The following is a 13553-nucleotide window of genomic DNA, read 5'->3' as shown; positions in this document are numbered from 1 at the left end:
TCAAAATTCAACCCAAATGGCTGGAGCATCAAAGACACGCAACTCCACCAAGCCCTCAACGCCTCCCCAACAGAGGAGAGGGAATCTTGCTCATCAATGCTTCTAGGAGACACCTCAAGCACCACATGCTGCCTAGCCTTGTCCCCCTCGCTGAAAATCACACTGCTGGGTCTAACATCCTTCAACTACCACTCAAACCCAGGAGGTCGCCCTTTTGGCAAGGAAAACCAGGAGTTCCTCCCACAAAAGCCCAGTCGTGGGACTCCACACGCCGCAGGTTTGCATCGGCAGGACTGCTCCATGATCCCTCTGCCTGCTAGACGTGTGCACCACACGCTGGAGAAGTCTTTCCTCCAGTCTTTCACCCCAAGCACTCAGCAAGTCCCTTAGGCACTTCTGCCCAAGCTGGCTGGCAGCCAGGTGAGAAAGGAAGGGTCAAAACATCCTCACTCTGCCCCAGAGATGGAGGAGAGGCAGCAATGGCAGGAGCTGAGACAGAGTAAAGACTTTTTGACTGCGTTACTGAACTTCCCCTTTAGGAGAGACACCATCATCCTCTAAGTCAAAAAAGCCACATGGGGTACAACACCAGCACTGACAGGCCCAAAGTGCACAAATTATTGATAGATGTGAAGTTCAAGATGTTTCCTGGGGCTCGGTACTGGTCACTGGGTGAGTCACCATGAACTGGCCTTCCTGGTGAACTGCTGAGCATTTCACCTGGCTGCACCAGGTGAAAACCTATCTCCAAAATCCCTGGTTAGAGTAGAAGGGAAACCAACTAATGTCCATGCTGGGACTGAGACATGAAGGGCCTTGGCAAAACCAGGAGAAACACACAGACGTCCAGGCTCCAGAAGAAGTGGTCTCTGGACATGCAGTGGCTTGTAGAGGCAAGTGGGGCTGCTGTGCTCCTGGCTGGGGGCACGGCTTTCTGGATCAGGCCCCCATCACACACTCCTTTGGTCACCATCTTAGGGGATTGGCAGAGAACACAAGGAGAAACAGATCCAAGAAACAAGTACAGGTCCTGGCAGGCACAGGGAGGCAGGGAAGAGGGGAAGAAAGCAGATCACTGACAGATTTCACCCATTCTCATTTTCCCCTCCAAGGAATTCACCTTTTTTTCCCCTCTCATGCCACAGCAGTGCACAGGGAGCAGGGAACAGCTATGAGAGACTGTGTGCCAGGAACACAGGCCATCCTGCCAGCAGGGTTTGTGAGCAGAAGCCCTGTGGCACCTGCAGGACTGCTGAGGGACTCTCCATTGCAACTGCTTGAGGGTGCACAAGGAATTTCACAGGGCAAATTCCCCTTCTTCTGGGATCCTATTCTCTGCTGAGAGTCATCCATTACAGAAGGAGGCCATTGGAATAAGCGGGATAATACTGAGACTCCTTCCCTCTGCCCCAAGGATTATCTTGCATCTCTCTCCTTGCTCTTCTCTTTTTCCTTTGCCTGTGAGGCAGAGTGGTGAAAATTCAGCAACCTTTCCATAGTGAGAAGACCTAGCGGGGGGCTGAGGTCTGAGCAGAGATTTCAAAACTGGGGACCCTTTGCTGCCCGTCAGCTGCTCCGAGGTGCTGCACACATTCCGACTCCCGTTTGAGGGTGCAAGGTGAGACTCGTTGCCCATCTGAAGCGTCCTACAACCACTCGTGACCAGCCAGCATAAGGCTCTTGTTTGGAGGAGGGAAGTTACTAAAGCCTCTTACAGGTTGCTCATGTTGAGTCCGTGTTATCTAGTCCCACTGCCTACAGGGAAGAAAAAAAGCTTATGGCTATGCAGATCCTATTCAAAGAATCTACTCTAAACCAAATCACTCCTTTCTGGGCTTCTCCCCAGGCCGAGGTGCAGCCTCCTTGAGTCCTCGAGGAATCAGTGTTGACAGAACCTGCTTCAGGGTCCACAGAGCGAAGCGTCCTCAGCAGGAGGAAGGAAACATCTTTCCTTGGCCTCAGTTTCGAGGGCTGGGGAACGAGTAGCCGCGCAGCACTCGAAAGCCAGGTCTCTTGCCCCAAAGGTCATGCTTGCTAAAGAATCGCACCTACTGCAGAAGGCTTTCCTGGTTTCTGTCTTTTTAATATTCCAGTATAGGTATGTTAGTACAGGATTATCCCTCATTTGGAAGCACCAATAGGGGAAGAAATGGAAGGGGCAGAGCACTTGCAACGTGTTGCTAGAAGAAAAATCAACCCAACTGCCACCGATCTGCAAGACGTCCACGCAGGTGCTGCATCCGCCCCACCACACAGGGCAATCCCCATCCACAGCTGGGCTAGCTGCTGAGCTCTTCCAGGGATCTTTCTGCCTCTGTCAGCCCATGCTTTCCTTTGCTTTGTGGTGGCTTTTCCCAGAGGTCTCTGGGGTCTCCTGTGAGGACAGGCTGGTTTCTTGAGCAGTCCTCACACCAGTTTGCTGGAAGGCACAGGAATCCAACAAGACGCTGGGGATGCTGTCGCCAAAATACAGCTTGCTGTTTGCAGCTATTGCATGGTATTTCATTAGTTCCAGATACTCTGGAGTGAGTTTCAGCTGCAAGAGAAAATGGATGCCATGAGAGACAGCCTTGTGGGGCATGCATCACTACAGCCCATCTCAGGTAGCCCTTCCCCCAGGAAATGTGGGGCTGTTAAACATTTGCTCAGTGTTGTCCATCTGAACTTACTCCCCTGTGTCGAGGGGAAGGGTTAGCAAGCCCTCTTTCGAAGGGATTTCGAGCGCTCACCTTGTTGGAATCAGCCAGCTTCCGAGCGGTATAGTACTCGGCATCCGCTTTGGCCTTCTCTCTCGCTAGGAACGCAGCATCTGATAGAGCAACGGGTGATGGATAGGAGAAGGGGTGTTAGCAAGTGAGCAGCTACATCACGTGCAGCGCTTGGGCCCTGTCCTGCAGGGACAATCTGACTCAGCTGAGTCCACGAAGCAGCCTGGTCACACGCCAGTGTTGCAGGTACCTCCCCAGGGAGCCAGTAAAGGGGAGGAATGGCCCGAGGGCGTATTTTTGCACAGCTGCACCCTTTATTTTTAGGATGATAACAAGCCCACTTTGGAGGTTTCTCTAGCATAGGCACTGGGGAGCCCCTTAGCCAGAAGGGAACTCCAGCAGCACCTCAACAGGACTGTATTACCTTCAATCTCCGAAATTCGCTTCTCCGTTTCCTTCTCCATAATCTTCTGCTGATAGTGAATCTTGGCCACCTGAGCAGCTTTCTCTGCCTCTGCAATCACAACAGGCTCAGCTCAGACATTTGCGCTCAATCCTTGAGCATCCTCACCCCAGAGTTGGGTCGCAGACATCACCATACAGGCGATTCACCCTCTGCTGCTCCCTCTCCCCTCTTGTCCTCTATAGCTCAGAGGCAGTTTGTACCCCAAACAATACAGCTGTAGGAGGAAAAGGCAGTGTTCAAGTTTCTAGGGCTGAAGTGGCTCAAATCCCTTTTACAACCATGATTCCTCATTGCCCAACCACATTTACCTCAACAGAGCCCAACAAGTTCTGCCAGCAGAGCTGTTAGCTCTCAATCTGTAGCAGGAGCCCAGGCTTTTGAGGTCTGACGTGGGGCTAAGAGCAGACAACTTCTAAGACTTAGGAACTTTATGGGAGGTGCGAGCCTCAGTGTTTGCTGTGCCAGAGGAGCAGCAGGTCTCAGGAGGAAGCCGAGTGCTGCTGCTGCATGATGGTGAGGAGCGCGTTGCTCTGCTGCTGTAGGGAGCTGGGTCTGGGTTGGCCAAAGGCAGATGCAGCAGCACCAACATTCGTTGTCTAGATGTTACCCTAGATGTGCTTCTTTCAGGGAGCTGTCAGCAATGCATGAATATGTCCCTACTCGCCTACTGGGGGGGGATGTAAGAATGGAAATTCTTGACTCAGGACAATGGAATACATGACTCAGGACAGAATCTGCTGGTCCTCCTGATGGATCACATACCTATGAGTGCTTTCTTCCGGTCTGTCTCTGCCTCCTTCTCTACAACTTTCTGCTTCTGGGCTGCTATGAGGAGCTTGGTCTTCTCGGCCTCCCTGCAGGATGAGGAACAGTGTCACAGTGAAACAGAGCTGGGAAGCAACTCTGCAAGCAAGGGCACGGGACACCTGAGGAGCAACAACTTGGCCAAAGCAAGCAGTGCACCCTTGAGTAGTGAAGATCAGTCATGTTCTCAGCTGTACAAGCCACACGTAGCCAGACAGTTGAAGCATGGGCTAACTCTGCTCTGTTTGGCATTGGTGAGGCTGCACCTGGACATGGGGTTCAGCCTGAGCCCCTCAGCACAAGTGAGACATGAACTGGGACGAATCCAGGGCAGACCACAGAGATGGCGGGGCTGGAGACCAGGGTGTACAAGGAGCAGCTGTAGGAACTGGACTTATTCAATCAGGAAACAAGAAGGTGAAGGGGGATCCAGCTGCAGGGAGTGCAGATCCAAAGAAGCTGTAGAGATGACAGGACCAGACTCTGCTCAGAGGGGCCCAGCTAAAGCATGGGATGCCATCACACAAGCTGCAACTTGGGAAGTCCTGGCTGCACTTTAGTGAACAGTCCTTCCCCATGCAAGGGGTGCTACCTTCGGACAGGTCCCCAAGCAGAGTGGGGGGATCTCCACCTTTCGGGTTTGTCCAGACTCACCTGGACACGGTCCTAAAAAACCTGCTGTAGCTTGAAGCCAGCCCTGCTTTGGGCAGGAGCTTGGTCAAGAGACGTCCAGGGGTCCCTATCAAACTGAAATCTTCCTGGGATTCTGCAAATTTGCTGGAAGGGAGCTTGTGGTCAAGGCATCAGGACCCCAGAGCCCCAAGTTCAATTACTGAATCCATAGATTCTCCATAGCACATCAACATCCTCAATGCCATAGGCTCTGTAATTGCTAACAACCTTCTTTCTGAAGGGCTAAAATGCTTCCTGATGACAAAAGCTATGAAAACAGACAGACAGACTGTACAAGGGCACCTTACAGAGCACATGCACAACTGCAGTCTCCCTTCCATCTTCTGAACACAAGCTATGAGATTTATAAAGGCACTATGCCTGTGCTGGACCCTCAGAACCATCTCAGACAATTTTATGTACAGCTACTCACATCAGCTCAAAATTTCTTCGGATGGCTTCTGGGATTTTGGGTTTTGTAACACGCACAGCCTACGAAAAAGGAAAGTGCATTTTAGACGAAACATTTGGATGAGATCTGCACAGCTAAGACACATCATGACAAAACCAGCTGCAGTGCCCCTGCCACTAGTAAAGGCAACGGATGTTTCCACGTTCATGCAAGATCATGCGTAACAGTTTCCAGGCCTCTCGTACAGCACAGCAACCTGACAGAATTGTCTCTCTTAAACAGAAGTCCCACATTTGAATGTTCTTTCCTTAACCCTTTTGTAACACTTAGGGAGTCTTTTGCCCAGATGTTATGTAATCCCTTAAGGGCTCCACCACTTTCTTAGAAACAGCTTAGTTCTCCACCCTAGATGGAGACACTCTCCAAAGATCACGAGACAGCAGCTCCCAAGGCAGCGCTCAAGACAGGGCCTCATGGATCCAATGGAATTAAGCTGTAGGGGTGGGACTTGCAAACAAGAGGTAGGGCTACGTGAGACAAACTCTTCAAGGGCTCAGCAACAGGGCAAAAATGGCAGGAGCTGAAGGCAGGAGCTGCTGCTGCCCGGCCGGTGTGTGTCACCTGGTTCAGTGCTGAGGTCTGTGAATCAAAACAGTCAAGATCGCTTCACAACTCTCCTGCTCAATCTCCATCACAGGTCTAGAGCAGAACCTGATACTTCTCTACGGACTCTGTGAGTCTGCAAAGAACTTTATTGCTTCCGCACACAGTGGGACATGGACATTTCCCTGGCAAGAAAAGGGAATGGCGTGCGACAGGCATCCTTATCCTGGCAAATTCACCCAGCCTCGAAAGAAAGCATCCAGACTCCTGAGCTTTCCTTTTGCTGCTGATGTACTTAAAAGCTCTTTGTGTTGCCTTGCACATGCACCACTACGACTAAGTCCAGGAGAACTCTGGTTTTCCCAACTCCATCTAAGTTATATACAGCTCAATATGGGCAGCTTAAAGAAAGGTCAGTCCTTCAGCAAGGTAGCAGAAAGTTTCATGGCAAACGACAGAGCAACATGGAAGATTAGTCATCAAGGCACAGTCTCACTGGAGACCAAGAAAGAGGATGGTAGAAACATCAAGGAATAATCCCACTGTTTCTGAAGCACTTCCGATGAACTACTTTCCTCAGAAGTTATAGCACATTTTCAAGCTGCTGGTCCTGCAAACCCACCCTGGGCTGAAACAGGCAGGGTGTCCTCCAACTTCTGACCAACAGCTAAGATTGGGCAGTCTGGACTGAAAAGGAGCAGGTTATGCTGAAAGATCTAGCTACGCAGATTTAGCTACACAGAAACCTTTTTCATAGCTGATTGTGGATTAAATCTAGTATCCACAGGTCTGTGGCCAAAAAGGTTCTTTCCTTTATCCTGCAAGTCTTCCCCTAACATAAAAACAGCATTTAGAAGTAGTCACTGTCATATGGTGGACAGTCTTCAAAATGTGAAAAACAGAAGAGATCTCATTGATCCAGTGAGAGCAGCTTGAGGTGCAGAAGAGAATAAACTTCTGCTGGGGAATGGACTTACCTGTATAGTGAGACCTGGTGCCATGACATTGAGATCTTTCTGCAGGGCCAGCTTCAGATTCTCATCTATCTGATCTGTATTTGGAGAAAAAGAGAGAAAGAGGCCATGTGAATCCAGGCACATAATTTCTCCTGCGGTTTGTGCCGCAGAGGGAGTCACCTGGCTTTCAAGAGGAGGCACCTCTACACAGGGCGTGAAATAAAGATGTTCTTTGAGGTCATTCACACATCATCTCCATTTGTACATCCTCTGAAGAAAACATTTCCCACTGAAAACATTCTTAAGGCGAGCCACACACACTGGTGTCTCTGGAAAGCATCAGCTACTGATGGGTTCAGCTACTGATGGGCCAAAGCTGGAGGCAAATTGCTTTCAGTGTCTCAGGAAGAAAGCTAGATCCCCCTGCCAGCAAGCAATCCCGCCTTGGCTTGCTGTGGATCCGCAAGATTCATCCTTTGCTAGTTCCTGAATCACTGCTACCCCCTTGCGAAAAAAACAGAGCAATGCAACAAACTGCACCAGTTGTTCCAGCCCCTTCTTGCTGAAGTTCAAAGACCTTCAGCTGCCAGTGGCACCAAGGCTTAACAAATAGATGTGGGGAAAATAAAAGGATCATGAGAGAATGCAGTGATCATGTCAGCAAGCACAAAATCACAATCACTATTTTGTACGTCCAGAATTCAGTCTCAAGTGGAAAAAGACTGAATTTAAACACCTACCGGCATATCCAGAAACGTGCATCGTTAAAGACACAACACAGTTACACAGAAAGAGGCATGTAGATTTTTAGGGAAATGTTTTTTAACCACAAATTGAGCCCAGGGCCTGTTTGCTTACAAGAGCCTGCTTTAATGTGTTCCACTGAACGGGGAGGGTTACCTGGCTTTTTTCACGGGCATTTCCAGTTGCCACATGCTTACCGAACAGCTCAATGTATACTTCCTGAAGAGTATGGGCACTGCAGAACTGATTCAGCTCGTGATGAATTTTATTGAAGATCAAGGTCTTATCATAGTCCGCAGTGTAGTTTCTCACTATATCGTACACTGAGGAAATAAAAGGATTATCACAGGTCATTGCTGCACACAGCGACTTTCCAACTGTCCCACACTGAGTCTCCTCTGACCCCGTTGCCTCAACGGGACAGCTCAGATCCTTAGGGAAGTATTGCAGCCTTGGGACAAGGCACCCGAGGGGCTGGGGATCTTTATCCGCAGGAGCTTTTGGGAATTGCCTGCATGAAGCCACAGCTGCACTGACCTGATGCTAGTGACAGCCCTGCTGTGACTGGGAGGTCGGAGTAGCCACCTGCAGAGCTTCCTTTCACCAGCGCTCACGGGATTATATGACTTCAAAGAGCAGGGTAATTAGAATAAGATATACTGCACGGTCCTGTTTTACGATCTGTATAAACAAATGAAATAGTAAAGTCTGCACAGGACCTGCACGCAGAGGAACAGATACTCCTATCAAGAGTAAACAAGTATCATTCCCATCCTCGTAACAAGAACTCGCCCTTTGCTGCTTCTGCAACACCAGGGCTTGTCATATCCAGCCCAGCGTTTCTAAATGGCCAGGTGTAGAACCCTCGAAGGCAGAACTAGTGCTACAGGTTACGTTCCTCTTTGCAAATGCTGTGGCTGCAAAGCTTTCCAAAGAACTTGCAGACACGGGTATACAGCTAAGTGCTAGGGTCCCGGGAGCCATGAAGATGAGGCACAGAAAGCAGCAGCGGCCTCACAAACGAGGAGCGAAGACGGTCCCAGCGCTGCTTGTTAAGACAGGACGGGAAATACCTGCGAACGGTGCCAGTTTGTTCACCACTTCTATTCGGTCAATGTAGATCATAACGCCACCACTGTGAACGAGACACAGACAATTCATGAATTAGCCCTGCAGCTTTTAGCAGAAATCCCTTACTTAAAGCAAAGTTGTCTTTTCTCCTCTTCTACTGAATTCTGTCCGAAAGCTGGGGTTCCGTTTTGCCCAGAACAACTTTGACCTCTTAAACATCTGCATTCAGATGGCAGCAAACTCCAGCACACTTTGCAGATAGTTCCTCTCCTGAAGCAGACCTCACGCATGCCCAAACCATGTCTCCATGGTGCTTTCTCTCCAAGGTACTTCCTTCTGCAGACTTGGTCTCTTACTTCCCAGATCTGAAACGGGTAGTTAGATTTCCCTCCATGTGAGACTGTGAGCACTTACAAAGGAACAACACATTTTTTAATCCATCTCATGGGTGCTGTACTGTGTAACTATCCTGCACCCCTTAAAAAGCTGTTTATTCTAGAAAGTAACTTCCAAACACGTTTCTCAGGATCCTCTGAACCTGCTTTCAAAGTATACATACGGTCTCAGAAAGACCATTCCCCCTGGAGTTTTCTGCAGGGCTACCACCCAAAGCCTAAATTTTAGGGTCCTTTTTGCATTTCAATTGCGTGCAAATAGTAGAAGCAAAACAAGAACCGCTCAATCAGAACCTAACAATGCTGTCCCCACTAAGGGATTAATGTTAAGGCAAGCCTACAAAGCAGCTGCATTAAGTTTTCCATCCAGCCAGCTGTTGAAACCATCATTGTTTAACATTTCCTAGTGGGGACAACCCTTTGAATCTCCTCCCTATAAATCCAGGAACAAAACCAGACTGTAACAATTCTGATTTTAACAAGAGCATGTTTGGAAAGATCTCTCAAATAGTTTGGTCCAGATATTGGTCATCTCCTGAACTCCAGGAGATACCATCCTGGGCAGTCTCGAGGCAGTAGTTCCAGCCCAGCACCATGAAGTGATTTGAGGTGGGAGCCCATTCACATATCCTGTTGATTAGCAACCAAATAAATCCTCTTATCAACAGCTGCTTTACTTGAACCTCAGCACCTACATTTAGGTGTTTTTCAGATGTAAAGGTTTCCAAAACTACAACCCTCAGCTGCAATTTCCATAGCCTTGCCAAAACTGAAATTCAGAAAGATTCTTGTGGAACTGCTACTACCAAAAGGCCCCGAGGTCCTCACACCAGAGCTGCTCATGAGGTTGGTGAGACAGCATGACAGAGTTTAGCAGGCTCTCTAATCAAGGAGACAGGAACAAGCAGAGATCCACAACAAGTCTGAAAAGAGGCTCCACGTGCAGACCACATACACTCGGGAGAAGTTTAGGCATATGGCAGAGTTCACTGTATTACTTAAGAAACAGAATCTGGAAACGTTCGACTGCGGCAGCTAGAAAGAGACCCACAGTAGCAACGTGGAAAAACGCAAGGGATGAAGAACTTAAGTTATCATAAAAAAAAAAAAAGTCTGGGGAAAAAGAAAAAAAAAGTCTTTCACCACTCGTTGCTGGAGCTGACCATAGACAAGCTCAGACTTGGCTGGGTAAGAAGCGTGTGTAAAAATTGGCTTAAGGGTTAGTTCCTGCCTGTTTAGAGACTACTTTATTACTTTAATACCTCTACTCATCGTATTTGTGACATTTTTGGATGTGATTATCTAACAAACAGGGATCTGGTCCTCCAGTACGCTGCTTGTGTTTTCCAAAGGATCTTCAGCACAAGACAACTTGCAACTTCAACAAATAAATATCTAATGCTTAGGCAATACTAATGCTTATCAGCACGGCTATTTACTATTTCTTCGCATCTTATAACCTGTACAAAATTTAGAGGAGACTTCTTCCAAGCATATATGGACAGGCAGAAACTGGGATTTGGACACCCACACAGCCATTTAGGAGCTTCCAAATGGAGACGAGGGAATAAGGTGGAGGACAAACCCATCCTTTAGAGTCTGATGGTCTAATATACAAATACAGAACTTAAAAGGATTTAGGATCTATTTTTGCAGAGAGCTTTGAACAGAAATGGCAAAGCTTTGAATTGTACCCATTTGTTAATTATAAAAGTTTTTACTGGAGAACTTTGGATTGAAGTCCATAAACTAGCTTTGACATAGAGTAAATTAAGACTATTAAAACTAATTTAAAAGTGCTAAAGGTGACAAAGAAACTAGTTCTTGTAACAACACCTTAAAAAAAAGGACTAGATTGTTGGGACCTTTGGTCTGAATGGGTTCAATTATTAACTAGGATGTGTTTCAACAGCTGTGTGATGCATTCAGGCATGTTTGCTACCTGCAACTTCATCACTGCTTGCACAGCACAACTGAATTCAGCAACGCCAAACCATAACAGAAACTTTATGAAGTAGATACACAAAACTGGCAATGCAGGTTTACAAACTTGGTCAGGCAAAGCCCTCATCCTGTTTCTGCTATGTTCAGGCTAGAAGTTGCTGCTAACATGTCACTCTGCTAAAAGAGACTGTATCTCGAGAGCTCTGCTTGAAAGATATCACCTTTCCTCTTCCCGAGCATCCACTGGATCATGCACCCCTCATTCTACAACTTACCTCAGTGGCCTGGAACTCTGCCCTGAGGAATTTCTTTTGAAAATGTGATTTAAAAGGTAGGTGTGTGAACATCTGAATTCTCATTTCTCTTCCTGCAGTTCCTTGTAATGTGTGACTAAAGACTTTTGACCTGATCACAAAGCCCTGGACTCCTGCACTATTTACAAACACTCCTGGAAGAGTTTTGAGATCTAAAAGCAAAGACAACGAGGGCTCACAGCAACTCTTCTACGCTAATATTTAAGCCCAGGTTATGTCTGATGACTTGCTGCATGAAACAACTTTAAGACCTTATTTTAAGCAAGGCCCAAAACAGATGAAAATTCTGCTGAGTTAAAGTTGCCAGTCATGTTTAACTTCTAATTTTAGCTGGATTGTTTTGTGCCACTATCTGTGTCAGACTGATAAAATAGCAGAAAAACACATTGCTTACGCTCTTGTTTACAGAAATACTGGGAGCACCTTAAAGCCACAAGAAAAAAAAAGGAATTACTAGTTTTGTTTTTGTCTTGAAGAAAGACATGCAGCAACTGCTTTAGCTTGGGGATGAACCAACACAACAGGATCTGCAGCCCAACCCAGCTTGCACTCTCCCGCTATTGCTCAGTTTGCTAAAGCAATCCAGATCTTTGCTGACAAAAGGAGTAACCTAATTACGAAACAGGCAGGTGCCACCCATGCACTGCACCCATGCCACCATCTCGTCCTTTCTTTACAGTAATTTTACGTTCTTTACAGGAGGTAAACCAGATATTTCTGTGACCAGTTTTACTCTCCAGCTGCTGCCTCACAACACTGTAGAAAGTTACCCACTGGTTTGCACATCATCTCATCACCAGAGGAAACACAAAGAAACGACCTACCTTGTCCCGCAAGGCACGTTTTTAACTTCATCTGTCTGCAACGTGGTCTGAAATTAAAAGACAGAATGTGCTCAGGAAAGGGCTCTTTCCCCAGGAAACGCAGAGTATCACGACTGTTCAGAACAGGGAGCCCAGAAAAATGAACTCCTGAGCTCCTCTGCAAATACCAGCAGCCCCATTTGGCAATATCGGCACCAACATTTGCCCCCGCTTCCCCTCCTTCAAGCAGAGGGGGTACCCACCTGCACAGATTTGAAGGTAGTAACGAAGGGAAGCATGATGTGGTAGCCAGGTCCGCTCGGGCTGGTTAAAAGCGCACCGCCCCTGCAGAGAGGGGGAGAAAAAGAGGGAGAAAAAGAGGGAGAAAAGGCTCAAACCGCTGGAAAAATGACAGGTGCTGGCTTGGAGAGGTGATGAGCGCATTCAAAACACTGACACACATAGTTACGGGTATCACAGGTGAAGTAATTCATCTGAACCAAATCACTGCTTGCTTGTAACCTAAGAAATCCCTGTACCAAAGGGCAAGCTGACATATGCAAACTGAATGTCCCCGACTGCCTAATTCACTTAAAAAGAGCTGTTTCAGGGCAAGATACTTTACCCCTGCAACTCCAGAATTGCTCGCTCCTGTGAAAGTTGGGTTTTTTTGTTTTTTTAAGACTGACATTGCTAAATTCTTCCATCGTTAGCTACACTGGAGAGAGCTTCGGGAGCACGATTTCCTTCTTTGAGGAGTTCGCCAGGAACCATGGCGAGCCCCAGCAGCGGGACTGCCACGAGGCACCCGCCGAGGGGCCATGGCAAGGCGCATAGCAAGGCAGCGGCCTCCGAGGGTCCTTGCGCGGACCCCCCGGGTGCTTAAACGCCAGGAATGGATGCGAAAGATGGAAAAGGCGAGCGGTTGAAAAAAAATAAATGCATAAAAAGCGGAGTGCCTCTCAATTTTGGCCTGAAACGGGGTCAGGGGACGGGGGGAGCCGGCGGGCTGCCACGGTACCTGTAATACACGGCCAGGTGCCCCTCCTCGACCTTGTGGATGGCGGCGTAGAGGAAGACGACGAGGAGGCCCGCGGCGGCCGCCACGACCGCGCCGGCCTGGGCCATGGCCATTCTCCCCTCGCCTGCGGGGCGCGGGCGCGCGGGGCGGCGGCCGTTAGCGGCGGCAACGGCCGCCCCCAGCGCCCCGAGGCGGCTCCAACGGCCGCCCCCAGCGCCCCGCCCCCCGCCCCGGTACCTGCCGCCGCGCGCGCGCGCCCACGTGCGGGCCGAGGCCCCGCGCCCTCCCCGCCGCGCACGCGCACGCGAGGCGCCGCCCCGCCTGCCCCCGCCCGCCGCGCGATGGCGTCATCCCGCCGTTGCGCGGCAACGGCGCGGGGAGGGGTTGCTCTCCCTCCCTTCCCCGCCATGAAGGGAGAAGCGGCAGGAGGTTCCTCGCAATATTTATTAAAGACCGTTCCATTCAAAATACGCCTCTCTATTTATATATATACATTTTACATAATGCACACAATAAGAGTGGAAAGGGGGGGAAAGGGAACCCCCCACGCCCTTGGGGGCTGAGGCAGCCATGTTGTGTCCCCCTCCCCACCACCACCCCGACATGGAGGCCAGTTCCCCGGGTAAGGCACAGGCACCGC

The 13553-nt window shown here is 49.0% G+C and overlaps 1 protein-coding gene across 1 annotated transcript; it reads right to left on the bottom strand.

Annotated features, from left to right (window-relative positions):
* Nucleotides 1-2140: 2140 nt before the first annotated feature.
* Nucleotides 2141-13058, bottom strand: ERLIN1 (ER lipid raft associated 1). Its single transcript, XM_010214666.2, has 11 exons — nucleotides 12914-13058; nucleotides 12156-12237; nucleotides 11914-11960; nucleotides 8439-8500; nucleotides 7563-7688; nucleotides 6643-6716; nucleotides 5084-5142; nucleotides 3937-4028; nucleotides 3133-3222; nucleotides 2730-2809; nucleotides 2141-2536 (listed from the first exon to the last, which is right to left on the bottom strand). Exons 1-11 carry the CDS (start codon nucleotides 13024-13026, stop codon nucleotides 2318-2320), a joined length of 1044 nt encoding a protein of 347 aa, XP_010212968.2. The 5' UTR covers nucleotides 13027-13058; the 3' UTR covers nucleotides 2141-2317.
* Between the last annotated feature and the right edge of the window lie 495 nt (nucleotides 13059-13553).

Source organism: Tinamus guttatus, unplaced genomic scaffold (genome assembly GCF_059628265.1).
Source record: "Tinamus guttatus ecotype Peru unplaced genomic scaffold, ASM5962826v1 Tinamus_guttatus_pri_ptg000023l, whole genome shotgun sequence".
NCBI classification, from domain to species: Eukaryota; Metazoa; Chordata; class Aves; order Tinamiformes; family Tinamidae; genus Tinamus; species Tinamus guttatus.
The sequence above is the reverse complement of the archived record's forward strand: the minus strand, read 5'-3'. Positions and strand labels throughout refer to the sequence as shown.

Coding starts and splice junctions, on each gene's coding strand:
- ERLIN1 (XM_010214666.2), bottom strand. CDS start 13,026: ATGGCCATGGCCCAGGCCGGCGCGGTCGTGGCGGCCGCCGCGGGCCTC. Junction 5,143..6,642: donor CACCAGGTCTCACTATACAG/GTAAGTCCATTC, acceptor CCTTTTTCGTAG/GCTGTGCGTGTTACAAAACC. Junction 3,223..3,936: donor CCGGAAGAAAGCACTCATAG/GTATGTGATCCA, acceptor TTGTGATTGCAG/AGGCAGAGAAAGCTGCTCAG.